At 33.8% G+C, this 26,583-nt stretch overlaps 3 protein-coding genes and 1 long non-coding RNA gene across 4 annotated transcripts; 3 read left to right on the forward strand and 1 right to left on the reverse strand.

Annotated features, from left to right (window-relative positions):
- The first annotated feature begins 839 nt into the window (after positions 1-839).
- LOC146957569 (uncharacterized) lies at positions 840-2,934 on the forward strand. Its single transcript, XR_015018918.1, has 2 exons — positions 840-2,526; positions 2,675-2,934. It is a non-coding gene; the product is annotated as an uncharacterized LOC146957569 (long non-coding RNA).
- A 3,971-nt stretch (positions 2,935-6,905) lies between these two features.
- On the forward strand, positions 6,906-13,062 carry LOC146957570 (kinesin-like protein KIN-14I). The gene is made up of 20 exons (XM_085737234.1): positions 6,906-6,940; positions 7,176-7,293; positions 7,395-7,561; positions 7,650-7,793; positions 7,966-8,205; positions 8,301-8,372; positions 8,809-8,877; positions 9,028-9,102; positions 9,195-9,326; positions 9,417-9,498; positions 9,611-9,706; positions 9,810-9,983; positions 10,067-10,173; positions 10,336-10,514; positions 10,649-10,810; positions 10,910-11,163; positions 11,277-11,440; positions 11,535-11,723; positions 11,870-12,357; positions 12,618-13,062. The coding sequence occupies exons 2-20, from the start codon at positions 7,185-7,187 to the stop codon at positions 12,745-12,747; spliced, it is 3,033 nt and encodes a 1,010-aa protein (XP_085593360.1). The 5' UTR covers positions 6,906-6,940; positions 7,176-7,184; the 3' UTR covers positions 12,748-13,062.
- A 1,877-nt stretch (positions 13,063-14,939) lies between these two features.
- On the forward strand, positions 14,940-22,857 carry FUM1 (fumarase 1). The gene is made up of 16 exons (XM_085737240.1): positions 14,940-15,305; positions 15,376-15,525; positions 17,112-17,222; positions 17,350-17,433; positions 18,353-18,451; positions 18,578-18,628; positions 18,715-18,764; positions 19,168-19,249; positions 19,396-19,490; positions 19,597-19,663; positions 19,793-19,843; positions 20,396-20,491; positions 21,948-22,046; positions 22,149-22,178; positions 22,258-22,323; positions 22,569-22,857. The coding sequence occupies exons 1-16, from the start codon at positions 15,048-15,050 to the stop codon at positions 22,653-22,655; spliced, it is 1,476 nt and encodes a 491-aa protein (XP_085593366.1). The 5' UTR covers positions 14,940-15,047; the 3' UTR covers positions 22,656-22,857.
- A 1,370-nt stretch (positions 22,858-24,227) lies between these two features.
- LOC146957572 (large ribosomal subunit protein eL19y-like) lies at positions 24,228-26,325 on the reverse strand. Its single transcript, XM_085737255.1, has 5 exons — positions 26,169-26,325; positions 25,346-25,468; positions 24,707-25,020; positions 24,520-24,587; positions 24,228-24,441 (listed from the first exon to the last, which is right to left on the reverse strand). The coding sequence occupies exons 1-5, from the start codon at positions 26,278-26,280 to the stop codon at positions 24,417-24,419; spliced, it is 642 nt and encodes a 213-aa protein (XP_085593381.1). The 5' UTR covers positions 26,281-26,325; the 3' UTR covers positions 24,228-24,416.
- Between the last annotated feature and the right edge of the window lie 258 nt (positions 26,326-26,583).

The raw sequence follows: 26,583 nt of genomic DNA on the forward strand, positions 1-26,583 counted from the left end.
TAGAAGTGTGTCAAATAGTTTTCTAATTTTCTAATTTATCCAGAAAAGAACTCTTAGAATAAAATTTTTCAATACTCCCACTATAAATTAGAAAAAACACAAATACAAAATGGAGCATTATAGTAAGAAAATAGTATATAACAACAGAGTTCTGTTTAGAATATTCTGAAAAAGGATTTCACTTCTATATAGGATATCATAATTGCACAACAAAAGAGAAGAAGAACTAAATTTCTTCATATGTGCAATAATAAGCAATAAGTCACAAGAGGATAAAATAATTAAATAACAACTTACCTCGCAGAGTGTGACGTTCATCCTTATACTTAGAGCCACTGAATTTTGATGACTTAACGAGAATATCTTATAATATAGTCATCTCAAAAATATTCATCAATAGAGAATAAGCAATTATAAATAAGCATATGTGAGACTCTAATTATAAATCAATATGATTTATATAAGAATTCAGATGTAAGGATGATACATATTTCAAAAATTGCCTCAATTCTTAATAAGTTGTTTTGATAATAGTTAACAGATAAACAACAAGGAGGCTTACAAATTTTAATTCATCATTATAATTTTAGCATAAAAAAATGCAACAATGCATTATTTACTATATACAAAAATACATAGTTTAACATAATTGTGATCCAAATATTTAATTGCAACAAGACACACTAATAGTATTTATCACAAAATTTAGAGTAATAAATTACGAGTCTAGATTAGAGAGTATAGCAGAAAGCATAATGTATATTAAAGAGAAATATGTCAATATTATATTAATATAAATGACATATATATATATATATATATATACAACTCACTATACTCATTTTGAAAACAAAATATTATGAGGACCCTTCAAAACAATTTGTGACAAGAATCAAAGACAAGTGTCTTAGTTTAAATATGTTGCCAAAAGAATGATCAATTAGTGAACTTTGGATCTTTATGCTAAGACAATATGAATTCAAGAATATCTTACATTAGAATATTTATAATGGCAAGAATATTTAAAATCGTAAAATATAAATTAATTATACTTGGCATTAAAATTAACAAAATTGAGCCTTCTATAAATTCACAATAGTAAGTATAAGAGAGAATTTTCAAAAAACAGTTTAGGCTCAAATATTGAGAATATATGATTTAAAGAGAAATTATTCTCAACGATCCTTTTAAGATTTGACAAAATTTTGAAACCCACAAATCAAGAATATATACAGTATAATAGTCAAGTTATTCTTGACAGGACAAATAATTTTGAGGGCATCAACAAATCTCAAAATATATATTAATATAGAATATTTGATGCAAGAATATAAGTCTGAGTCTAAGAATTTTCACAATCATAACACTTTAAAACTAATTCACATAAGTGTTATTACCATAAAAGAATATTTTCTCATAGGATATTATAGACTCAAATCTAATGAATATATGACTTCAAAAGTATATGATACTCATATCAATTTGCATCAAATATTTAGAGATTTCAAAAGTAATTTAAATCCCAAATTTTAAGGGTATAAAATAAATCAAATCTTCCGAATATTTTGGCTACAAGAGAAATTATATTTTTATCCCAAAATAATATAATATTAACTAGTTAGTTTGGGGATGAAAAATACCTCAATGAGTATTTTCTCGAAGTGTCATAAACGAGTAAGAAATCTTCCCACATAAACTATATGATACTTTAAAATATAATTTATCCCCAAATAAAATTAGAACAAATATGTATATGTCCACAATTCCAAAAAATATTTACCAAAATTTTAGAATGGTAAATATTATTTATCTGGTTAAAATAAAATAACAATTGGAATTTTAAAGGGTCAGCACGCACCCCCACGCATTTTTTTTTTTTTTTTTAAATACGCGTGCGTGTGGAACACGCGCTTAAGAGCTTCTTCGCCCGGATAACTGAAAACGGGTCGAAATGCCCCGCGATTAACCCGATTCGATCATGGCAAATTACGCAATGAAACATGATGGTTTTGGTACAGATCTTATCAATATTGAGAGAAGAAAAGAATGCATATATTAATATTTTAGGATTATCGATCCAAACAGAAATTGAAAATTAGGGTTCTGGTCATAGAAAACTGAATTGCCCGATTCTCATGATCGATTTAATAAAGTCCGTTGTTTTTGTAGTATGGAAATCGATATGCTTACATCATGGTTGCGATATGCAGAAACACATTTGATGAAATCAATACAAAACAACATCAGTTTCCAACAATTGACTTTCGATAAACCCTTTAGATCAAACTTGAAACTAACCTTTTAATTCATTATAAAAATTTGATCTAATAAGAATGAATGTGGTTTATTAAATTATAAGAGTAGCCACGTGCATAGGATAAAAACAAACATACGGCACAGAGAGAATAAGCAGAAATCATATAGTGCATCGTACGTGATTCATTGATTCATAAATATTCATGAGATAGAATGATAGCCATGAATTGTATCCATTTGGCTCTGATACCAATTGATGAAAGTTTTAGTGTTTAGCAATAGATACAAATTATAGCATATCATCAATAACAAAAAGGAACAAGAGATTGTGTACCTTTGAATTAGGTTGATGAAGGATAGCCGTAGAGAACGTCAACAACTATGAGAGGGTAACTACCCTCATTCCGTCTAGCTCTAGGTTTTCTCACCAATCTTCAGAATAATTAACCGTCTAATGGGATGACGTTTAAATAGCTAAACGGCTGAGGGCAGGGACCTCTCATTGGGCTTATCTAAATGGTCCAACCCATCACGGTCCATTTAGTAACAAAAGCACAATCACTCAAATTCATCATATAATTAGTGCTTAACACAATAGACCATAATTTATATTATGACATCAATTTATAATAATTGATTATTGTCAATCCATAATTGATTAATTAAATAATTAATCCAGCAGTTATTACCAAGTTTAGCACCCAAAAATGAAGACCGTGGAAAGTACTTCGATTTAAAAACTCTAGCAACAAGAGAATCAGGGTTAGACAGAAAACTCCATCCTTACTTAGCTACCATAGCGAGATTAAAAGCTTTGAAATTTCGAAACCCCATTCCACCAAACTCTTTTGTAAACCCTATGGTTTAGATACAGTCCCATTTTGGAAGTAGTGAGCAGTTGGTACTTAGCACCAGGAACGGAAGGTGAGGTGAGACTTGAGTTGAGAGTGAGTACTTGGTGGCACGTTTACTGGTGCAGGAGAAAGCCGCCACGCAGGAAACGATGATCTTCCCACTCCGTCAAAATTATCGAGTTTGTGGGCCCTGTTACATCGTGAAGTGGGTCCTGTTTTAGATGCTCTTTATGACCTTAGCTATGCTCCCGAACCACCTTGCTCTGGAATTCCGAACCACTCTTTTGAATATTTTGAACGTTACAGGAGAATGCTTTCACTATTATATCCTTTTTCACAAGTTTATATTTTTGATATTAACTTGGATCGTATGCATCCAATCAAACAATTTCATAATATAATATAATATATGACCAGAAACAATTTCATAAAATTACATTTTTAAGTAAGTTTTAAAATTTCTCTACAAATACCAATTTTTCATAATTTAATATGTAAAAAAAAAAAAAAATACATCGTCAATACTTAAAAATTAATTGGTATTGGCTTGGGACTTGTGAGTGTGCTCCTTTTATGTTCGATTCCCTCCGGTGCCAATTTAGATGGACTAATTTAACTTCTTAAAAAAAATCTCTAAATTTTTAAAGCTTACATGTATGTTTTATGTTCATTGTTGTTTGTTAATATTATAAATAAATTATACACGTAGTATTGATAAACTAAACTATTTTTTTTATCGATGGTTAAATATGTTTACTTTATATTATAATCAAGTAAATTGAGAACATTAAAGAAGTGACAACCCCTAAAAAACATTAAAGAAGTGAAAAACCCTAAAAAACATTAAAGAAGTGGAATCTTAAGATTGAATAGTGGGTTCCCTAGAATAGTGAATACTAAACGTGTTTTCAAATGGATCGTCTTATAACGCATTATGTTCCGATGAGTTCGATCAAATACTTTGAAGATGTTTCCACTAGACTGACCTGAAGTCGAACATGTTCGCCTGATCTCCAACGATTTTATTTAGACTAATGGATTGGGGCAAAAAGATCTAATTGTTTTTTTACTTGAATTTTAATAGTCCAACCCAACCATAGAGATTATGTGTCTTTAATCTAACTCATCAATCGGAGGAGAGTCTAATAATTTGCTTATAATTACTTAATTATGAGGTGAATTGATCATTTATATATACAAAATTTTTGTAAACCAAATGTATTACCCACTCATAATCATAGAGATTGATCTCTTCCGGATAACTAAAATATATTTAAGAGATTAAACTATCTCAACAAATATTTTTTTATACACATTGATTAAACATTAAACCCTAAATCAAATGGTTAAGGGATCCAAATATTTAATGTCACATTATATTGGTATTCATATATACATATGGTTACTATTAGACTCCACTCAAAATATTTGATAGAAGCTGGCTTGGGTATCTTTCAACACAGATGGACTTCAAGCCTCCCTAGGTTAGGTTAGGTCCTACACTAGGGAGCAAAATCTGCGATGAAAACTTATATGTCTTGGATGAGAAGGCCACGGTTGATTAATTAGTTGCATTGCATAATGCATAATGCATATTGCAGTGCAATAGTATTGATTTTAATTTAATTTTTGATCATTAAAACTAGCTAGAAGCCCCCACACATTTACCATCTGTGAAGCAGTGGCAACTGTTTTCCATCAACCACTTCACTAACCGACAGAGACATTCTGTCTACCTTATGTTTTGGTGCCATACCCCAATTCATTTTGAAGTTACTATCACAATGATTTGTTATTTATTTATAAAAAAGACATTGTAAAATTATGAATGCTATCTTTGACGTTTTCAACCTTTTTAACTAAGATAGCTTAAGCCAACATTAATTGAATATGTTGCTATTTATCTGAAAGTCTATTCGTAACCAACTTTCGTGACTTCAAAACTTGTTAACCACCTTCCGTCCATGTTACATGCATATTTCTTATGTACATTATGGCTTAATTAATAACTTCTTAGGGAAAGAATGCCACATGCTTTGCATCTAAATTGACGTGACACATTCTTAGCATAAACACTATGGTTAAGTGAGTAACAAAAACACTATGGTTAATTGGTTTTGCTTAATTATTCTACTAAAAGTCAATTAGCCTAAACAATGACGGGCATTTTGTCGTATTAGTCTTTGTCACAAAACAAAATTAGGATAATGAAAGTGTTACAAAACTAATCTTATTCTTAAAAGTCTAGTAGAACCATGATTAATTTGAAATTCCATCAATAGGAAAGGGTCCCACTAAATTCTTACAATTTGAATTAATGAACAAACTAAAATAATGTTTTTTTTTTTTTTAAATACAAAGTTGCTTGGCCAAACGTGGTGTTTTGTGGATGAGCATTAACGTAGTAGACAAACCCAACCACCTCCAACCCTCTCAATAAGATTTTTTAAAGTAGTAGAATATTTAAATGTTAGTTTGAATTCTGAAGGAGGGATTTTATTCTAAGTTAAGTTAGGAAGGACGTTGCACTTAACTTTTCCTAGGCCACCATTATATTATATATATTTTTCCTGAGTAGCAGCATATTATATTTTATTTAAACAATTATGTAATACAATATAATATAACAATAAGGAGGGTCGTCTCAGTGGTGTTAAGTGACTGTAATCATTTCATGACTCCTAAACTATACACTTAATTACGTGTGCAATTTCATACATCTGTACAAGTTGATTTTTCATGAAATATATGGGTGAATAATGATATGTTTGAGTTCTATGGTATAGTAAAAACAGGTCCATACTTAAAAATGACAAAGGCAGAAAGTATCAACATATAAATATATTTAAATTTGTTACATACATGGCATGCTGCGTAAAGTAATTTAAATTTAATTTTATAAAATTAAAGTTACTATAATTGATCAAACAAAATCATTGTGATCTACATCAATCAAGTTCATATATTAAATAATTATTCAGTTTCCTTCTCAGATTTGTCCATGGCAAGTAGTACTAGTTTGGACAAAATAACCTGAAAAAAAACGTGGCAATCATTCATTGCAGGTTAAAAGGTTAATTAGGAGTATAATAAAATAAATAAAAATAAAGATAGATCAAAGTAGCTTATAGAAAAGGATAGATGAAAGTATCAAATAAAAAATTCCAATTTGAAATTTCTTTACTGGTTGAAAAATAATATCCAACATAAGTTGGGAGGGTGAAGTGCACGCGCCTTGAAGCAAGGTGAAAGAGGACATTATACTAGACTAGGCACATGTTCAAATCCGGATGACGAAAATGTCGAAATTGTTAAGGCAGATATTTTGACTAAGATTTAAAGTTGGACCAATTTATTTGTATGTGTACGTTTTTAATGTCTATTATTATTTTGTCTATCTAAACAAACTAAATGACGTGAATTCAACTTCCACTGCCGTAACGAGTTGTTGTCTACAATAATATGTAAGTAGCTCGTGTTATTTCAATCTTGAGACATGTCTAACTACAATGCGGGTTCAAATTCGCAATTCTCCACTATACTTAACATGTGAGTTTTGTGGATAGACTCTTCACTGCATTAAAACAGAAGAACAAAAAAAATCTTAAATATCTATTACTATATATTTTTTAGTTGAAATTAAAATTAAAAAAGTGTATGAAAGAGGATGATGTTTGGAACATAGTGGGGTTCGGAACCGAAGCATGTGGGAAGGAGTTGGAAATAACCGAAGCAACAAAGAGAGATAGTGGGAGGAGTATAGTATAAAGCAGATACAAAAAGAAAAAGGAAGAGGTATTTGTGTGTTGTGTACAGAGCAAAAGCCAAAGGTAACATAACATAACATAACAACATAGAATAGAATCTATTATGCTTCTATGTTTGTATTCATAACACATCACCAACTATAAGATCATAGAGAGAGAGTTGATCAGCTTTATGTTCTGTTGATTCTTTCTCTTTATTTCTTCTTTGGTGATGACAACGTTGATCGCTTAAACTTTGTCTTTAGTTGAAGGATTAAGAAGAATTTAAGAGGTTACATTGTTGTTTGGTTTTGGTTAGTTGTTTGTTATGGCAGCATTGTCATTTTCAGTGGCATCTGTTGTTGAGGATGTTCTTCAACAGCATGGTACTCGTCTTAAAGATCTTGATTTGGAATCTAGAAAATCAGAAGAAGCTGGTAATTATTATCATTTTCTCTCTGATATTGGTTTTGATGAATTTTCATGTGAAATGAAAAAGGTGTGTGAATTTTGAAACAAAAAATGTTTGAAATTGCAGCATTGAGAAGATATGAAGCAGCAGGGTGGTTGAGAAAAATGGTTGGAGTTGTTGCAGCTAAAGATTTACCAGCAGAGCCTTCTGAGGAAGAGTTTAGGCTTGGTTTGAGAAGTGGGATCATTCTTTGTAATGTTCTTAACAAGGTTCATCCTGGTTCTGTATCCAAGGTGAGTTTTGTCCTGAATTGATTTTACTATGGTTACTTTTTGGTTATTGTTTGTTTAATTAATGTAAATTCTGTATTCTTCTTTTAAGGTTGTGGAGAGTCCTGTTGATTCTGCACTAATCCCCGATGGTGCGCCGTTATCTGCATTTCAGTATTTTGAAAATGTTAGGAACTTTCTGGTGGCTATCCAGGAAATTGGAATTCCTACCTTTGAGGCATCTGATCTAGAACAAGTATGTAAAGGATCAAATTTTTATTATTGTTTCAAAATATTTGAGTAAAAAATGTATCATGGTGAATTGAATTGTCAATAATACAACATCAGATAATTGGGCGTTGTTTACTATGAAAGTTCAATAAAATTTGACTTTAGTTTTCTGCTATGTAATTGATTTATGTTTTTAGGGAGGAAAATCATCAAGGATAGTGAGTAGTGTATTGGCCCTTAAATCCTATAGTGAATGGAAACAAACTGGGGCTAATGGTGTATGGAAATTTGGTGGTGGAACTATCAAACCAGCAATCACTGCAAAATCTTTTGTGAGAAAAAACTCTGAGCCATTTACCAATTCCTTGTCAAGGACCTCTTCCATCAATGAAAAATCTATGACTTCTTTTACCTCTGATGTCGAGTCTAATAAAATGGTTGGTAAGCTATATTTTTACATTTTATATGTGCTATGATTTTGTCTAGGTGAGAAGGCAGAATAACTAAATGGAACTTTTTTCCATGCTTGCAGTCTAGTTCTCATTCTTTAGGTATGCTTGTTCGTGCCATACTATTTGATAAGAAGCCAGAAGAAGTTCCAATGGTAAGGACTAAAGAGATATGTTCTTTTGTGTCTCACATAGGAATTTAATTTATTTATACAAATACAAATGAAGTACAAGGCCCTATTTGGATAAACCGTTTAATTAAACTTTTAACCATAAGTGCTTATGTATAAGCTATTTCTATAACATTACAAGTGTTTTGCATCTACTACATTATTGTGCATCTAAAAATTGGTCAGGTATCTAAAACAGTCATTAAGGAGTCTCTTCCTTTTAGTTTCTGTGTCTATTTCATTTTCTTGAAACGCTGAAAAATGCGCCCTAAATGCAGAATTGGTTATTGACAGTCCCATCTAGTAGTACTGCACTAGTCTCTTGCTGCTGCTTTTCAATCTTGTCACTGAATAATCATAATACTCAGAGTGCCTTTGAGAATACTTTCTTAAAGTAATATTGTTCTTCTGCATGGAACAGTTGGTTGAATCTGTTTTGGCGAAAGTCGTAGAGGAGTTTGAGCATCGCATTACAAGCCAAGATGAACTGGTATGATACTTTTCACCTTTAAGTAATGCCATTAGCTATTATGTGTTATTTTATGCCATTATTTTACTCAATTCTTAGGAAAATAATTATTGTAGAAGTTGTTTATTATGACAAGTTATGTTCTTTGTTATTTATTATCGCATAACACAGACAAAAACAACTTCAAGAAGTGAAATGTCGCAAAGAGATGGAGCTGTAGCAAAGTTTTCTATGGCACGTAAAAAGGTAATAGTACTTGCTTCACACTCAACATATTCATATCATCATATGTAAATTCAAAATGCTTGATTCTTATACCGTGGTTTCCGATTGATTAGGCGGATTACAAGATTCCTGTGATAACAAAGAAAGAGGAATTCATCTATAAAAACCATGTTGCTGACGAGGAGTCACAGAGGCAACTTCAGAAGCAGCAAATGCTCTTTGATCAACGGCAGAGAGATATTCAAGTAGGGAGCTGCAAAGATATTGTTAATCATTTTAAATTTGCAATTTTTCAATTTATTAATAAAATATTGCCATCTTTGTGTTTTTTGTAGGAATTAAAGCATACAGTTCAAACCACCAAAGCTGGTATGCAGTTCATGCAAATGAAATTTCACGAGGAGTTCTCCAATTTAGGTAAATACTTTGCTAACATATGTGATTAATATTGTTCAATTCTTTTTTATTTTGTCTTATAATTGTTGAACTAGACGCCTCATCATATTTTAGTTTTCACCTCTCTTTATAGGCATGCACATTCACGGCTTAGCTCACGCTGCTTCTGGATATCATAGAGTTCTCGAAGAAAATCGCAAACTATACAATGAAGTCCAGGATCTTAAGGGTAATAAGATTACTGGTTGGCTGGATGCTTTAAATTTCTATTCGTGATTTTTTAAGGATTTTATGCCAATATAATATTAAGGTGGTTAACTTTGTTTAATCAGGAAGTATTAGGGTTTACTGTCGAGTAAGACCTTTCTTATCTGGACAACCAAATCATTCGAGTACCGTGGAGAACATAGAAGATGGTGTTATCACAATTAATGTTCCCTCAAAGAATGGGAAAGGGCGCAGATCCTTCAACTTCAACAAAGTCTTTGGACCATCTGCAGCCCAAGGTTGGTTTCCTTTTCAGTTATCTGTTACCTGCAAGATTACTATATTTTAGTATATGATAGAATTTTTTGTCTATTGTGTTCAGGGGAGGTCTTCGCTGATATGCAGCCACTTGTTAGGTCTGTGCTCGATGGTTTTAATGTTTGCATATTTGCTTACGGCCAAACAGGATCAGGAAAAACTTTCACCATGGTAAGATACAGTTGAAGTTATCATCTGAATTTTTTTGAAAATTTTCATGTTAATTTTGTTGAAATGCAGAACGGACTTAAAAAACAATGGTAATATACAGTTGAAGTTGTCACCTTGAGTATTTTGATGACAATTTTCGTATTTTTCGTATTTGAAATGTAGACTGGACCAAAAGAGATCACAGAAAAAAGCCAAGGTGTAAATTACAGGGCTCTAAGTGATCTGTTTTATACAGCAAATCAGAGAAAGGACACTTTTCGCTACGATGTGTCTGTTCAGATGATTGAAATTTATAATGAGCAAGTCAGAGATCTATTGGTTACTGATGGAACAAACAAAAGATATCCTTTTAGTTGTTACATTAAAATTGTAGAATATATAACCAATTTATGCTTTGATTTTTGTTTTTAAATACCGGTTATTCTAACAATGAAAACAGCCTTTATTGGCGGTGCTTTCCCTTAACCATTCATACATTAGAAATTCGTAGTAACTCTCAAAGAGGGCTAAGTGTACCAGATGCAAGCCTTGTTCAAGTATCATCAACAAATGATGTTATTGAACTAATGAACCTGGGTCATAAGAACCGTGCAGTCGGAGCAACAGCCCTTAATGACCGTAGTAGCCGATCTCACAGGTGTATATCCTATTTATTGTCCTGTTATCCACAAATGTTTTTGTAACTTTTTTGTTGTACATTACTTGATTATTGACGTCTTTAACATTTATTTGGCAGTTGCTTGACTGTACATGTTCAAGGAAGAGACTTGACATCTGGAGCTGTCTTACGCGGATGCATGCATCTGGTTGATTTGGCAGGAAGTGAGAGGGTCGACAAATCTGAGGCGACGGGCGATAGATTGAAAGAGGCACAACATATTAACAAATCTCTTTCAGCTTTGGGTGATGTCATTGCTTCCCTTGCTCAGAAAAACCAACATGTCCCTTACAGAAATAGCAAACTCACACAATTACTCCAAGATTCACTTGGTAAGTTTTAAGTTGGTTAGCTACATTTTCGACTGCTATATACTTTTCTAGCCCTCAGTTATACAATTCTATCATGTTTGTGTTTTTCATTATGTTGCTTGGGATAACTTCAGGAGGACAGGCAAAGACACTGATGTTTGTTCACATTAGTCCCGAGGCCAATGCTGTTGGAGAAACAAGTAGCACATTAAAATTTGCAGAAAGAGTTGCTACAGTTGAACTTGGTGCTGCCCGAGTCAACAAGGATGGGGCAGACGTCAAAGAGCTCAAAGAACAGGTTTATTTTTGAAATTTGACCTCCTAGTTCTTCATAATAGTCTTATGAAGCCTTACCTTGTCAGTTAAGTTAAAAAAATTCAATCATGTTTCAGATTGCCAGCCTTAAGGCAGCATTGGCAAGAAAGGAAGGAAATTTAGAACATTCTATATCTGGAAGCTCTGGAAAATGTAGGACAGCGGCTAGTGAACGGTCACCTTATCATGCAAGCCAGCGGACTGCAGATATCATGGATGATCCCTTTGGATGCCGGCAACCAGTGATTGATGTTGGCAACTTAGAGGCATGTATATTTTTTGTTGATAAAAAAAAAAAAAAATCCCTGATTTTAAAAAATGATATCTTATGGAAATTTTATTTGGATGATCCCTTTGGATGCCGGCTATTTCTTATTGGATATCTTATGGATATTTTAAACTGGTTCTGCAGCTTCAGAGCAATACCATATCGAGACAAAGAACTCAAAGCTTTGATTTTGATGAGACATTAACAAATTCACCACCCTGGCCCCCAGTGAATAGTCTTGTTCAAAATTGTGTGGAAGACGATAAGGAAACCGGTACAGGAGAGTGGGTTGATAAGGTTATGGTAAACAAGTTAGATGTGAACAAGACTGGTAACATGTTAGGGTGTTGGGAAGCAGATAATGGGAACTTATCTGAGGAATTTTATCAGAAATATCTTCAAGATTCTTCCAAAGTATACTCAGAACGATCCTATAATATGTTCATGAGAGGCAACCAGTTTAACATTGCTGGTTCGGATGACACCGATGATGTTGATGCTGCTACCAGTGATTCATCAGAACATGACTTGCTTTGGCAATTTAATCATTCAAAAGTTACAAGCGTAGCCAACGGACATGAATCAAAGGGTAGGAGATTTGTCTCAAAGTCAGCTAAAAGCACAGAATTGAGGTAATGCAAATATGCTCTTCTTTAGTAATGCTCGTAGGGTTCACTTAGATATGTTGCTATGAGTTTAATATTTATACACTGTCAGTGTTTACATATGTCAACTAATTTAATGAGTTTAAAAACACGTAATTTTTCATACTCGATAAATAACGTATAAACATATCATTGAACACATTTGTAAAATATTACCAGTGCTGCCTGTGCATACAATTTTGAACATGTTATTATTCATACTAATGATTTTTTTGCAATTTTTGCAGCAAGAATAGCATTCATTCTTCTACTGCTCCTTCACCTTCAAGGAAACAAACAAATGGTGTCGCACATCGAACACCAACAAGGCAACCAGCTCCAGTTGACATGAAACGTAAAACTGGGACTAGAAAGTGAACATGTTATTTCTTGTTAAGCATTTTAAAAGGGTGATTTTTTTTTCCTTTTATTATTTGTTTGTTCCTTCACAATTTTTTAGTTCGAGGAGAGAGCTTTCACACAAGAAAAAAAATCATATATATTTTTTTGCTGGGTTTATGCTTGTGATAGTTTTGTAATTTGTTGTATTTACACAGATAATGGAGCAATAATGCCCGTTGCTTGTACATGGCATGACATTCTTTTATTTAACATTAGAGCTTTCAGGTTATGTAAAAATTGCAACAATTGTCTCTGATTTGATTTGCTACTATCAGTCAAATTTATGTCTTATATCCCTGGTTGCCCCTTCCCTTAAACTCAGTGGCGGATCTTGAGAAATTTTGTTGGGGGTGCCAAAAAATTATGAAATATATTAAACGGCTTCAGAAAGTTAAAAAGATCATTTCCTGGCCTAATGGTTTAAGTGCTTTGAAAGCAGTGGGAGGATGCATGTTCGAATCCCCCTAAACATGATTTTTTTTGAATAAGCTATGTAAAAATACAAGAGAAATATGTAAAAAAGAAGAGGCGTGGGTGTTGAACTCGCGACCTCTGGGGGGGTTTTTACACTACCTTTCCACTGCGACAGTCGAAACTAATTGCTATAAGACGCCTAATATAGTATATATTGAAAACCCAGGGGATGCCATGGCTCCCATGGGTCTATACTAAGATCCGCCACTGCTTAAACTACTGTACTTTATGTTAAATTTTGTCACTTTTATTACTTTGCTATTCTCGTTTGATTTATCGCTACGCGATGAGTGTCAAGCAAGCAATAACAAATGGCATATGAATTTAATTTGCATTCATACAGTGAGTACCAAAAAGTTTCATCTCGAAGATATTCTCAAAATTAACCTAGTATTATGTATGATTCTATAGTGCCTACGCAATGCTAACTGGCGGCTTAACTATGGTTTTCCCTAGTAGACGGTGTCTGGCGAGTAAATCAGTTGTCCTTCCACGTAATCTGTAAAGCTTACACTACGAATGCATCACTTTCCTCAATAGCTCTTGAAGAGCAGTAGATATCAGAGTTCCCTCGGATAGTTGGATCTGACTGCATCCTCTTGGAACCTCATGGTCGTTTATTGTTATATTTGTGTCGCGCTCAATATCTTACTGACCTGATGTGCTGTTGCATCCACAGTCCACACGACAGTGGTATAGGCATACGAACCTTGACCATATATCTCATATGATAGCCTAGAAACCCTACCATATCATATCATGGTACTTAGTATGTCATTCATATCATGTTCAAATAAGTGTTTGATCATATTCGACATCACAGGTCTAAACTCTGCTCTATCATACAACAAGTCAACAAGGGATTGAGCACTTGCAAAACAATCATAACAATGTTAATCACTTGCACTCCAAACCCACATTACAGTTATCCAACTCAATTGTCATCATTTAACCTGTTAGTTTACTATCTATAATCCTGCAGTCCCATATTGATGTGATTAATATCTCCTATACCTGAACCTGATTTCCAACGCTTATTTTTGGAATTTACTCCTTACACTTCCCCTTTGTGCAACCAATACCCTTTTATTTGATTGTCAGGTAGCTTCTCGAGATGATCCTTGACCTTTACTCAACCCTTTATATTGAGGAGCTTTGATAAGACCCCCCAACAATATTTCCTAAGAAAATGAAAGAGAAAAACATGATCTCAATGTGAAAATGAGAGAAATGAACACCATATTTATAGATCAACCTCACGCTACAAGAAATGTTGTATGTGGCACACAGGTTTTCACATTTTTTCGTGCTCCGCAAGTAACTCTCTTGACACGAAATTATTCTTTTCTATACAACATTAATTATATTTTTAATATTTATAAAATTGTTAAAATGACATATAATTTGAGACAGAGAGAATGATTTTTACATATTTTTATGAAACTTATACTAACGAGATCACAAAAACTATATTCTAAATTATAATAAAATTTCTTTTAGGAGAAAAATTATTATATCTTTTTAAAAGAACAAATTATTATGTTTTAATTTTCTTAATGGTGGCAATTTAGATAAATTAGTTTAGATTAAAAAAAGAATTTTTTTTTAAGGAAGATTTGAAAAAAATAATATTAAAATTTAATAATTTGAGATGGAGAAAACATTAAATAAAGTGCAAGTTGGAAGAAGGCTGCGGCGTCGCGTACCCTGATTGGTCATTTTCGCAGTTGTACTGATCAGACTATTCCATTTCTCTCCATCACCACCATCCTCCTCCATCTAAATCCAAACCCTTTCATTCAATGGCGCTCTACGTTCTATCACGCCGTTTATCAACCAAATCAACCTCACCAACACTCTTCACCTTTCGCTACTTCTCATCAACCACTACCTTCAGAGAAGAACGCGACACATTCGGACCCATTCAAGTTCCCTCCGACAAACTATGGGGAGCACAGACTCAACGATCTTTGCAGAATTTCGATATCGGTGGTCCCCGTGAACGTATGCCTGAACCTATCATTCGCTCTTTCGGCATCTTGAAAAAATGCGCTGCCAAGGTAATTTTTTTGGTTTTTGATTTTGAATATTTTGTTATTGTATGGATTTGATTGATGAAATGTGATTTAGGTTAATATGGAGTATGGTCTTGATCCTACTATTGGAAAAGCCATTATGAAGGCCGCACAAGAAGTTGCTGATGGAAAGCATAATGATCATTTTCCTCTTGTTGTTTGGCAAACTGGAAGTGGTACTCAAAGTAACATGAATGCTAATGAGGTTCATACCTATCCTGTTTTTGTATTTATTATTATTTATCAAAATTTTATTTTGGCTTATTTGTTTGTATAAGTACTTATCAAAATGTTTCGGAAAGATTATGACGCTTATTTGAGCTTATCTACTATAAACAAACTAAGTGACTGTGCTCAAGTGGATAATGAGTTCCACCACCAAATTATGAATCGTTCAGGAGAACTTGAATTTGATTTCTAGGTGGAACAATTTTTGGCTAGGCTATACTTACCTTCCGGATCGAACTCTGGATTACCAGGGACTCTTTCCCCCCGGTAACTGGAGGTTTAACACCAAAAAGAATCTATTGGCATAAACACTTGTGAGACTGTTTGGGAGAGCTTATAAAAACAGCCATTGGCATATACATAAGCTGTTTTCAGCTTATTTCCATAAGCTTTGCAGGACAGTTTATGAAAACAACTTATAGCTTATATGAGAGTAGTTGGACTTGGACTTTATTTTATCTTTTGTTATAGAATTAGTTTATACATAAGAATTTATATGATAACTGTCTATACTATAAGCATTTAATTAAGTTGCTTATCTAAACAGGACCCATGTCATGAGTATATGCTGTCTTTGTTGAATTTAATAAGCTCTTCGCGATAGCTTGTGAAAACAGTGTGCAACTTATATGAAAACAATTTAACTAATTTTTTTTTTTTTTAGTTATGAACTTATAAGTACATCATCGCATTCAAGCTGGGTGGTTGAAATGGAGAAGAGCCTCAGGTGTTTTGTGCGATAAGAAAGTACCACTTAAGCTGAAAGGAAAGTTCTATCGGACAGCAGTCAGACCGGCAATGTTGTATGATACGGAGTGTTGGGCGGTTAAGAGCCAACACGAGAGTAAAGTAAGCGTAGCGGAGATGAGGATGTTGCGTTGGATGAGTGGTAAGACTGGACATGATAGGATTAGGAATGACATCATTAGAGAGAGAGTGGGGGTAGCACCTATAGTAGAAAAGTTGGTAGAAAATAGGCTTAGATGGTTTGGACATGTAGAGAGAAGACCCGTAGACGCCATGGTAAGAAGAGTAGATCAAATGGAGGAGAGTCAAGTTAAAAGAGGTAGAGGAAGACCTAAGAAAACCATTAGAGAAACCATTAGAAAAGATTTAGAGGTCAATGAGTTGGATCCAAATATGGTCTTTGATAGAACATTATGGCGTCATTTGATCCATGTAGCCGACCCCACTTAGTGGGATAAGGCTTGGTTGTTGTTGTTGTTGTATGAACTTATAAGTGTTAAATTAAACTATTTTTATCCAAATGTACTCTCAGTACTATTGTGTGGCTGTGCCGAACTTGAAGGTCTAGTTATGAAAATTATTATGCCCCACGTTTAAGGATCTTAGATTACTGAACTTATGACAGTAAAATAAATATTAATCTTTATTGTATATCATAGATGGTTGTGTTAAAGACTTGAGAATCTATTTAGTTTTTCCCAGTTTCTGTTTTGTTTGGACAGTGATGATAATTTGACTTACATAACCATTCCATCCATTTGATCACTGCAGTGGCCTATTATGAAATAAGAAAGTTTGTGTTTGAACTCTTTTCAGGTTATTGCAAACAGAGCATCAGAGATTCTTGGCCATAAGCGCGGTGAGAAGTTTGTGCACCCAAATGACCATGTCAATATGTCACAATCTTCTAATGATACATTTCCAACTGTAAGTCGTTTGTACATCTTATGCAATTTCATCTTCAAAAATTTCTTATTGATCACTTTTTGTGGAGTGCAATTCCTTGTAAACTGTTTCTTATTTCTTTAATATATGTTTGTTTCTCTCTTTCCAGGTGATGCACATTGCCGCTGGAACTGAAATAAACTCAAGACTAATCCCCAGCTTGAAGACGTTACATGCTACACTTGACGCAAAGGTTTGAATTCTATATGTTTAGACAAGACAAGTTATAATATGTTTAGAAAACTGAAACAAATTTTTGGTACCGATACCATCAACTTTCATTGCCTGTGATCCTTTGTATGAAAGTTACAATTTAGCAATTTTGTGTGGTTGCCTGAGGGTATAAGACTTCTGACACGGCAGGGAGGGGAGGGGCTCTATGAATGTCTAATGTCTCTATCTGGTTTAAAAACTGCAGTTAGTTGAACTGTTTCTGTACCACGATTGACCAAACCATTTCAAACTAAGAAAACCGGATTAAATATAAATGGGATTTAATGGTCAGGTTTACTTCAGTGTATTTAAATTCAGTTTATTAGTTTAGCAGTTCTTTTTTTTTTTTTTTGCCCACCGCTACTGTTAACTCGTGCCATCCTGGTAAGGCGGGAACTTGAGTGGTTTACATTAGACCTGACATGCTTCTTTCATGCTATGAAGTATGAACTACGTAGAACTCTATGATATAAATGTGAAAATCATGCCAGGTTAACATGCTATTCACCTAACCTGTTCTTCTTATGGCTCTGGTCATTTTACAGATCCAATTCTGATATTATCACTACATGTCTCCCTTGGTTGAATCCTTGCAACTTGCATGATTAATTATTTTCTGGTCTTGTGGTTTTGGCTGGCGCTTTCTTGCAATGTTCCTTTTGGTCTATCATGTATGCAATTTTCATTTCCAAATAATATATTGTGACAGGAAACATTTTAGTAACCTCGTAACTTTCATGAAATTTTTCTTTCTCTTAGTCTCTAAGATGGAATTTTATAAACTGGAGACACTTGTGTTGCAATTGTTTTTCCTTAGATCCCATTTATCAGTGTCTTGACTACATCAGTATTAACTTACTTTGTGCTTTTTTTTAAAAAAAAAAAAACAATTTTACCAGTCAATTGAATTTAAAGATATAGTCAAGATTGGGCGCACTCATACTCAAGATGCTACACCTTTGACTCTCGGACAGGAGTTTAGTGGGTATACTACACAAGTAAGCTTACTTTCATTTGGTTTTTGATGGTGTGTATTTTGTTTATCATTGCCTCATTAGTACGCTTCGTAAAATCATGACAGTTTGTGGGGAGGGGTTTCTCACAACTTTTTCCTTTATTGACAGCTGAAGTATAGTCTTGATCGTGTGATTACCATTTTGCCGCGTATGTATCAGGTTTGACACTCAAGCACAAACTTTAAATTCTTGTTCTTCACCTGTATGATTCTGGAGTTCTGACTTAGTAGTTGTTACTTGAGCAGCTCGCCCAGGGTGGTACCGCTGTAGGGACTGGATTGAATACAAAGAAGGGGTATGCATGCTTCCTGATCGCTAAGCGCTTGTTTTTCTCATATTTGACAGCTACCAAAATGAAAGTTATAGCGTCTTTCTTTTCACTCCTTTTGGCATATTTTATTTGATGAGCTTTTTGTCCGGCAATTGTTTCTTACTATCATCAAATACCTAAAAGTAATGGACTCTACCGGAATAGATGTGCATGTGCATTTTTCATGTTTGGCTTTAAATTATAATGGATGTAATTGTTGAAAATCAGACAACATTTTCGCTGAAGATCTTATGGATATGATATGGGTTCATTTTATCATAAAAATCGATGTGCTAGGCTAGCCTGTTTAAGCTGAAAAAAAACATTTGTGGTTTAACTTAAAAAAGTAAATTTGGTTAAACAATGATAATTTGCTGGATGATTTCAGGTTTGATGTTAAGGTGGCACTAGCAGTAGCTACGGAAACAAATCTGCCCTTTGTAACAGCAGAAAATAAGTTTGAGGCTTTGGTTTGTCGCTAAAACTTTTTATTTTCCTTGTCTTTAATCTGTCTGGTGCTCTTTTTCATCACGCTAGTATTTTCCTCGAACTTGGTGTCTTGCATCATATGCAGAAAAATATTGACTTGCAGTGCGTTCGTATTCTCCATTTTCAGGCTGCCCATGATTCTTTTGTTGAAACTAGTGGAGCCCTCAACACAATTGCGGCTTCTTTAATGAAGATAGCTAATGATATACGGTTATTAGGAAGGTAGAATGCTAGAAATCCAACTGACAAATTGCTTTTATATGATTGTGCACGTGTTTGTGTAGAAAACAATTCTTTAATGGGTGTTATGAATTCTATCTTATTGTAGTGGTCCCCGTTGCGGTCTTGGTGAACTCATTCTTCCTGAAAACGAACCGGGAAGCAGTATTATGCCTGTAAGAACCTCATGCTTACTTAATATACATTTGTCACAAGAGTTTTTTTAATTGTTACTACCATAGCTTATTATTTTGTTAGCCTTAGAATTGGGATTTGATTCATGCCACAACCTTATTCTGTTTCAGGGGAAGGTTAACCCTACCCAGTGTGAGGCTTTGACTATGGTCTGTGCACAGGTAATTATCAATTCACTCTTCATTTTATTTAAAATACTCGTGTTGTGAGTTTTGACTTGCGAAAAGCTTGTATGACTTGTAATACAGTTACGCAATTTGAATTATATGGTTGCTAATAGGGTCCATGATAGGGGGTGGGGTGGGTGGGGGTGATACATAAAATATTGACAGTTTACAGTTACACCAACAAAAAGAAACAGAACAAGATGGCAAGCTGGTTTGAGGGAGCTAGTTATGTTAGTGAGGTAGTTGAAGTTTGTTAGAGGAAAGAGTGTGTCGTTAGTAGTATTAGGAGGAAAGTGCTGAGCTGAAGAGAAGGACAAGATTTTTTAGCATAAAGCTGGGTATGCAAGGGGAATAGTCTCTCTCTCTTGGAGCTTTGAGCTCTGGGAATCACTGTTGAATTTCCTTGAATATTGAATAATACAGTTATTCGTGCTCTTTTTTATAAATTTCCTTGCAATTATATCCTTGATTTTAGTTTTGGTTGGCTATTTAGTTCCTTAACAGTGACTAAATTTCTGAATAGATGTTATGATCCATGTGCTTCAGGTCATGGGAAACCATGTTGCAATCACTGTGGGAGGATCAAATGGTCATTTTGAGCTCAATGTATTCAAGCCAGTGATTGCCAGTAATCTCCTGCAAGTATGTTTCATATCCTTTATTTTGTTATGTATGTTATTTCTAATTTATAAATCATGCAAACAAGGAACTTCTAGCTAGGTTTTAACTTGGTTCGAATATGTTACCTTACCTGATTCTAGGTTGATGTAAACTTAATAATGTATGTATATATGTGTGTGTGTGTGTGTGTGTGTGTGTGTGTGTATATATATATATATATATATATATATATATATATATATATGGGATGTATCAAGTGAGAGGACATCTTATAATGAGAGATGAGAGGATTAAATCATGACCCTCCAATTAAAATTAATGGCTTAGATTTAATACTCTTCATGTGCCTCTTCTCTACACAACCAAAGCACCTTTCATCCCTCTTTCTTTGTAACCGCTTCATTTTCTTCTCCCAATTCTATGAAATTTCATCCTTATTTCCAATCGAAAAGCTCAACCTGATATATAGGAATCATCAATATGCTATAACTCGTCAATTTTGTTGCTTGGTGCATGAGTATTGACTTCTCTATGGTGGCCGTATTTTCCAATTTATATACCATTTGTACAGGAATTGATTCACAATCGTGAGAGGAGGTTTTTATTAAACCAAGTTCTATTCTTCAAAAAATGAATTGATTTTGAATTTACAAATCAGAATTGTTTGCTACCTATGAAAATTAAGCTAAAAAGTTTTAACCTGGAAAAACAAAACGATTAGCATGACCTTAGATTTGAGGATAAATGAAATTGTTGTTTCCACTTGATTAAAAATTCATGTTGTCCAATCTGGAGATAAGAAACAATGGAACTTTAATCTCAACGAAAATACTTTTCTTCGCAAGACAGAACAAGAAAAGAGGTAAATGTTTCGTAAAAAAAAAAAAAAAAAACGAAGAGAGAAAAGGTGTGTAGATGAAGAGGCGCGTAGACTGAGAAAACAAAGGCACATGCACATGTATGTGGGCATCTTAAATCTGGTCCCTTTGTTTTCATCCAATGGTCATCATTTACTCCTCTCATCCTCTCATTATAAATTGTGCTCTCATTTGATATGTCCTCTATATATATATATATATATATATATATATATATATATATATATATATATATATATATATATATATATATATTATATTAGTATAATATTATCTAAAAGCAGCTGAATCACTGATGAAAGTCAGATGGACTTGGCTTGAATGTTGCACAAACTCTTTGCTATGTTGGCAAAGTAGAAAATGGGAAGGAAAGATACTTCAGATATGTTGTGTTTGTTTAGGCTGCTTATATGTCTTTGTGATGACATGTGGTAATAGTATATATGCATATACATGGTAATGCCCCAAAAAAGAAGATAAATCCAGGCCGTGTGAATGAATGGGCACCTGTTGGCTTTTGTTTTGATTCCAAATTTATGCAATATGGAATACCTTAAAGATGTACTTAAATGCTCATGATATTTATTTTGATTTTGTAGTCGGTGAGACTGCTTGGAGATTCATGTGCTTCCTTTGAAAAGAATTGTGTAAGAGGTATTCAAGCTAATAGAGAAAGAATTTCAAAGCTATTGCATGAGGTGAGTTGACTACTTATTTGCATTTTGAAACAAAATGTGTATCAAATCTCCAAACCCTTATCTAATGCATGTTGTTGTTTCACTTTTCATTCACCCTTCCAGTCACTCATGCTGGTCACATCCTTGAACCCAGTAAGTTTCCTCCTGTCTTCTTCTGTAGCTCACTAAATTTCACATGCATTTGAAACTGAGTTTAATTTGTCTGTTCCAGAAAATTGGTTATGACAAGGCAGCTGCAGTTGCCAAGACAGCCCACAAAGAGGGGTCTACACTTAAGGTGATGATGATGCCTAGTTATTCTTGTTTTTCTGTTTCTCTTCAGTAATTTAAAAGAAAATGACATTAATTCTTAACAAATTCAATGTTAGCAGCATATACCTCTACAAGTACCATTTCGACTCATATTGGTTTGAGTATCATTGACAGTAGTATAGTTTGTATGGATGAATTTATTCCTATTACATAATTTCTACATGCTGCTTCAATAAATTTTCTAAGTATTGAAATTGAAATGATGATCAGGAAGCTGCATTAAAGCTTGGAGTACTGACTTCTGAAGAGTTTGACAGTCTTGTCGTTCCCGAGAAAATGCTTGGCCCAAGTGATTGATTAGCATATGATGTTTTGTTTTAATAATTATTGGCTCCTCATCAGCTACGTTGGATTAATATTTTTGAAGCGTACCCATTGAATGAATTGGGAAATAGAAATCCAAATAACCAATGATTTTGACTTTCTTAGTAGACATTCTTGAGGAAAAAGATCCTCCAAATTTGTAACGAGGCAACAAATAAAGGAAAAGTTTTGCTCATTGTCTTTGATTTATATTTTCGTTTTGATTTTCTAGTCCCTCGATTTAAGCATGAGAAGTGCTAGCAAATCACTTTTAAATTTCACACGAGTCTCACCAAATCTTGTTGGTGTGGTAAAGAGTAAAATCCGACAGTAAGGATCCTAACTCGAAACCTGTGGCATGAAAAGGGCACGTAACTAAGAGTGGAGAACTTAATTTCTAATGATTGAGTCTGATATGGACGAAACATTTAAAATCCAAAACTGGGATTTTGGATAATCTTATATTTTCGGCAAAAAATAATGATAGTGTAAATTGGGCTGATAAAGCTATTAGATATTCCTTTCAGAAAAGAAAAAAAAAACTATTAGATATTTTTTAGAAAGCTATTAGATATTATTTTTTGTTTTGAATGTGGAAGGACACGAATTCTCAAAACGAGTGCACATGGTATTTTTATTTGAGCTCAATATACTGCATTAAAACAATAAAATGATAGAACTTTCTTTATTTCTTTAACATGAAGATTAATTTGGCATAGAGTATCATGTAATTATTTAGATGACGGGTTGAAAAAGGGCAATCTATGTCGTGCGGGAAAATCAGATTTCTATTCTTTTCTTCATGAGAAACAATTTTTTGTTTGAAAAAAGGGCAGCTAATTTTTTTGTACAGTTTTCTCATTTGACAATGTCATATTTGAATACAGCGGATTGTCATTTTGAATAATAATTGGATGAAAAGAGTATTCTCATGTTTATCATGAGAATAATATTTCTAGGTATAAAGATTAAATAACCGACAATTTCTATTAAATTATTCTCAAGAAAAATCAGGATTCCCATGATTTGGAAATGAACTCTTATATGTACTTTCTAGCTTCATTATACATACACTTGGCGAGTGATACAAAATATTGTCAAACATTTTCCAAATGCGCACAAACAGAATATCTATTTTATTCCTTAAAAAAAAAAAAAGAATATCTATTTTATGGGAAGTTATTCAGTTCTCCGAAAGCACACAAACAGAATTTCTATGAATGAACATTTTTTTGGGAAGTTATTCATAAAATCTATAGTTAATGACATAAAACAAAAGTGTCTTGCATAGTTTCATAGATTCACTCAACACTTGTATGGTGGAGACTGCATTGATAAATAGAGAGAAACATGGCTTCATCAATTATACCCTGTAAATATGCAAGAGTATCAAGTGTTTGTGCTTGCGTGCATGTGTGTTCGGTTTAGTGGTGGCAACTGCAGCAGAGTTTAGAATTCATGCACTGCCATGATTTTGGTGTTTTCCGAACACACAAGTAAAGATCTAGATATTTGGAATGCTTAATTTTATGGGGGAAATGTTGGTTATGTGGTAAGCAGGCATGATAGGGGAATTAAAGGAAGGAATTTCATAATTGGAATATAAAATAACAATAGTATTTCTCACCAAAGTGCATTTTCCATACCAAAATGGCAACAAAATATAAACCCAATACAAAATTGTACTTGTACAGCTGAAATTTAAGATAAAACTTATGCTATAAAATGAAAATACTCGACCTCTGGATACTTGATTTACTTCTTGGATTTCTTTGATGGTCTGCACAGAAAACACACATTTAGACCACAACATAACAAAAAAAACTAAACCAAGTAACAAAAGTGTTTAGATACTTACTGGGACTGGGTTGCTGTTGCAGCTGGTGCGGCTGGTGCTGCAGCTGCAGGAACCTTCTCTCCTGGACCCTATACATTTTAAAAGGCAGGGTGATATGGTCAATTTTAGAGTGACAAATTTAGTCTAAATGCAGTGATAAAATAATACCAATTCACTACATATATTATCAAAACATTATGGAACTCACTTGAGCAAGGCGCTCTTCTCTGCGGGCATGCTTCCTTTCCCTGCTAGCCTTATTCTTCGCCCTCTTGGCCTCAAACTGATCAGATAATGTCTTCTCTCTAGCCTTCTCAGCCTTGGACTTGTGAATACTCTCCATAAGGACTCTCTTGTTCTTGAAGACATTTCCCTTCACCTTCATGTACATATCATGATACATATGTTTGTCAATCTTCTTTGCCTCTCGGTACTTGCGAAGCAAACGCCTGAGGACACGCATCCTCCTCATCCAAAGGATTTTGGTGGGGAGCCTAGCCTCTCTTGTACCCTTTCTTTTACCTATTTATCAATAAGTGCAAATTATAATCACAGAATATCAATGAAACCTATCCTGATAGTGCAAGTACCATAGAAATACTCGTATGAAGTAATATGTTACATGCATTTTCAGAATGTATATAACTTTCATAACCTAGAATACTTCGCACAACTGATTAACTAATCTTGCAAACCAAACAGAGTGAATGTATTCTATAATGCGTAAATGCGTAAATGATGATGACTTAACAAGCAGACAAACACTAACTTACAAACTAACAGATTTGTCAGCATCTATATCCTTCAATTCATATTAAAACTATCAAGGTTGAAAATTGTTAAATACCATATCCAGAATGACGTCCCTTCCTCTTGGCCTCCTTCATACGCCTAGCACGGGAGCGGGAGTGAATCTTAGTTGGCTTCCGGATAATGAAGCCATCCTTAACCAACTTCCTGATGTTTTGGCCTGCAACGAGAAACCAACCAAACCATTTATCACAGGCTCCCACCACATATGATCAGTGAAATACATCAGATGCTTACCAATCAACAATTAACACAATCATGAAAATTTCATAACAAAAATGAGTTAAGGTAATAGTTTTCACTGACAACAAAAATGAGAACCCCCAAGTAAATTGGGCATTTTAATCTCCACTAAGTTCATATTAGGGTACAATCAAAAACAACAATGAAATCCAATAAAAGCCCCAATTTTTTCAGTGAAAAGGCTGAATTGAGCATCCCAGTTCATAAAGGCACAAAAATATGAAAATGAAACACAAACTATCTATCTATACCCTTAAAACTAGCTTATGAGTCCTGAAATTAAAATATTTTAACAGTTTAAATCCAAAACAACTAAATCGACTCTAAAATCTTAATCAAGTCACAACATTTCAATGTTTTTTGGGAATTTTCTCTACCCTAGTTTTTTTTTTTTTTTCCTACAAGTTCTGCTATTGAATAGCATAAAACAACACACCTTACATTTCCGAACAAAAACAGCATCTATTCTATCATTAAAAATAAAAATAAAACATTTCATGACTAAAACAAACAGTTCAAAACATGTTTAAATGAAACATAATCGATTAACATAAATCAAAATCATAACACAAAACATTAGAGAGAGAGAGAGAGAGAGTAGTAGTAGTAGTAGTTACGTGAATTGGCCATGGAGATTTCATTGCACTCATTAGGGTCCAGCCAGACCTTGCCACGACCACACTTGAGTACGCTGGCGGCGAGCCGCTTCTGAAGTTTGAGCGACACCATTTCTATCTCTCTCTCCCTCACTCTCTATCTCTCTCTCTCTGGTTTGATAACCTGGCGGTGGAAGAGGCTATATATATCTCCTATCTCTCACTAACCCTAGTTTTTGCTCCAGTTTTTTTTTTTTTTTTGTGCGTATTGGGCAAGTAAATTTGACATTCACTGGGCCTCTTTTGGGCCAAATTACTCATGGGCCTTTTTTGTCAACGAATTCCTGGGACTTTTTCTGACAGATTGTTTCGTTTATTTTTAAAATTGCTCTTCTCACTTCCGAAATAAGAGAAACAAACTAAACCATAAGAGAAA

This window comes from Medicago sativa, chromosome 1, assembly GCF_051527215.1.
Source record: "Medicago sativa cultivar Bolivia chromosome 1, Bolivia_mono, whole genome shotgun sequence".
In the NCBI taxonomy this organism is placed as follows: Eukaryota; Viridiplantae; Streptophyta; class Magnoliopsida; order Fabales; family Fabaceae; genus Medicago; species Medicago sativa.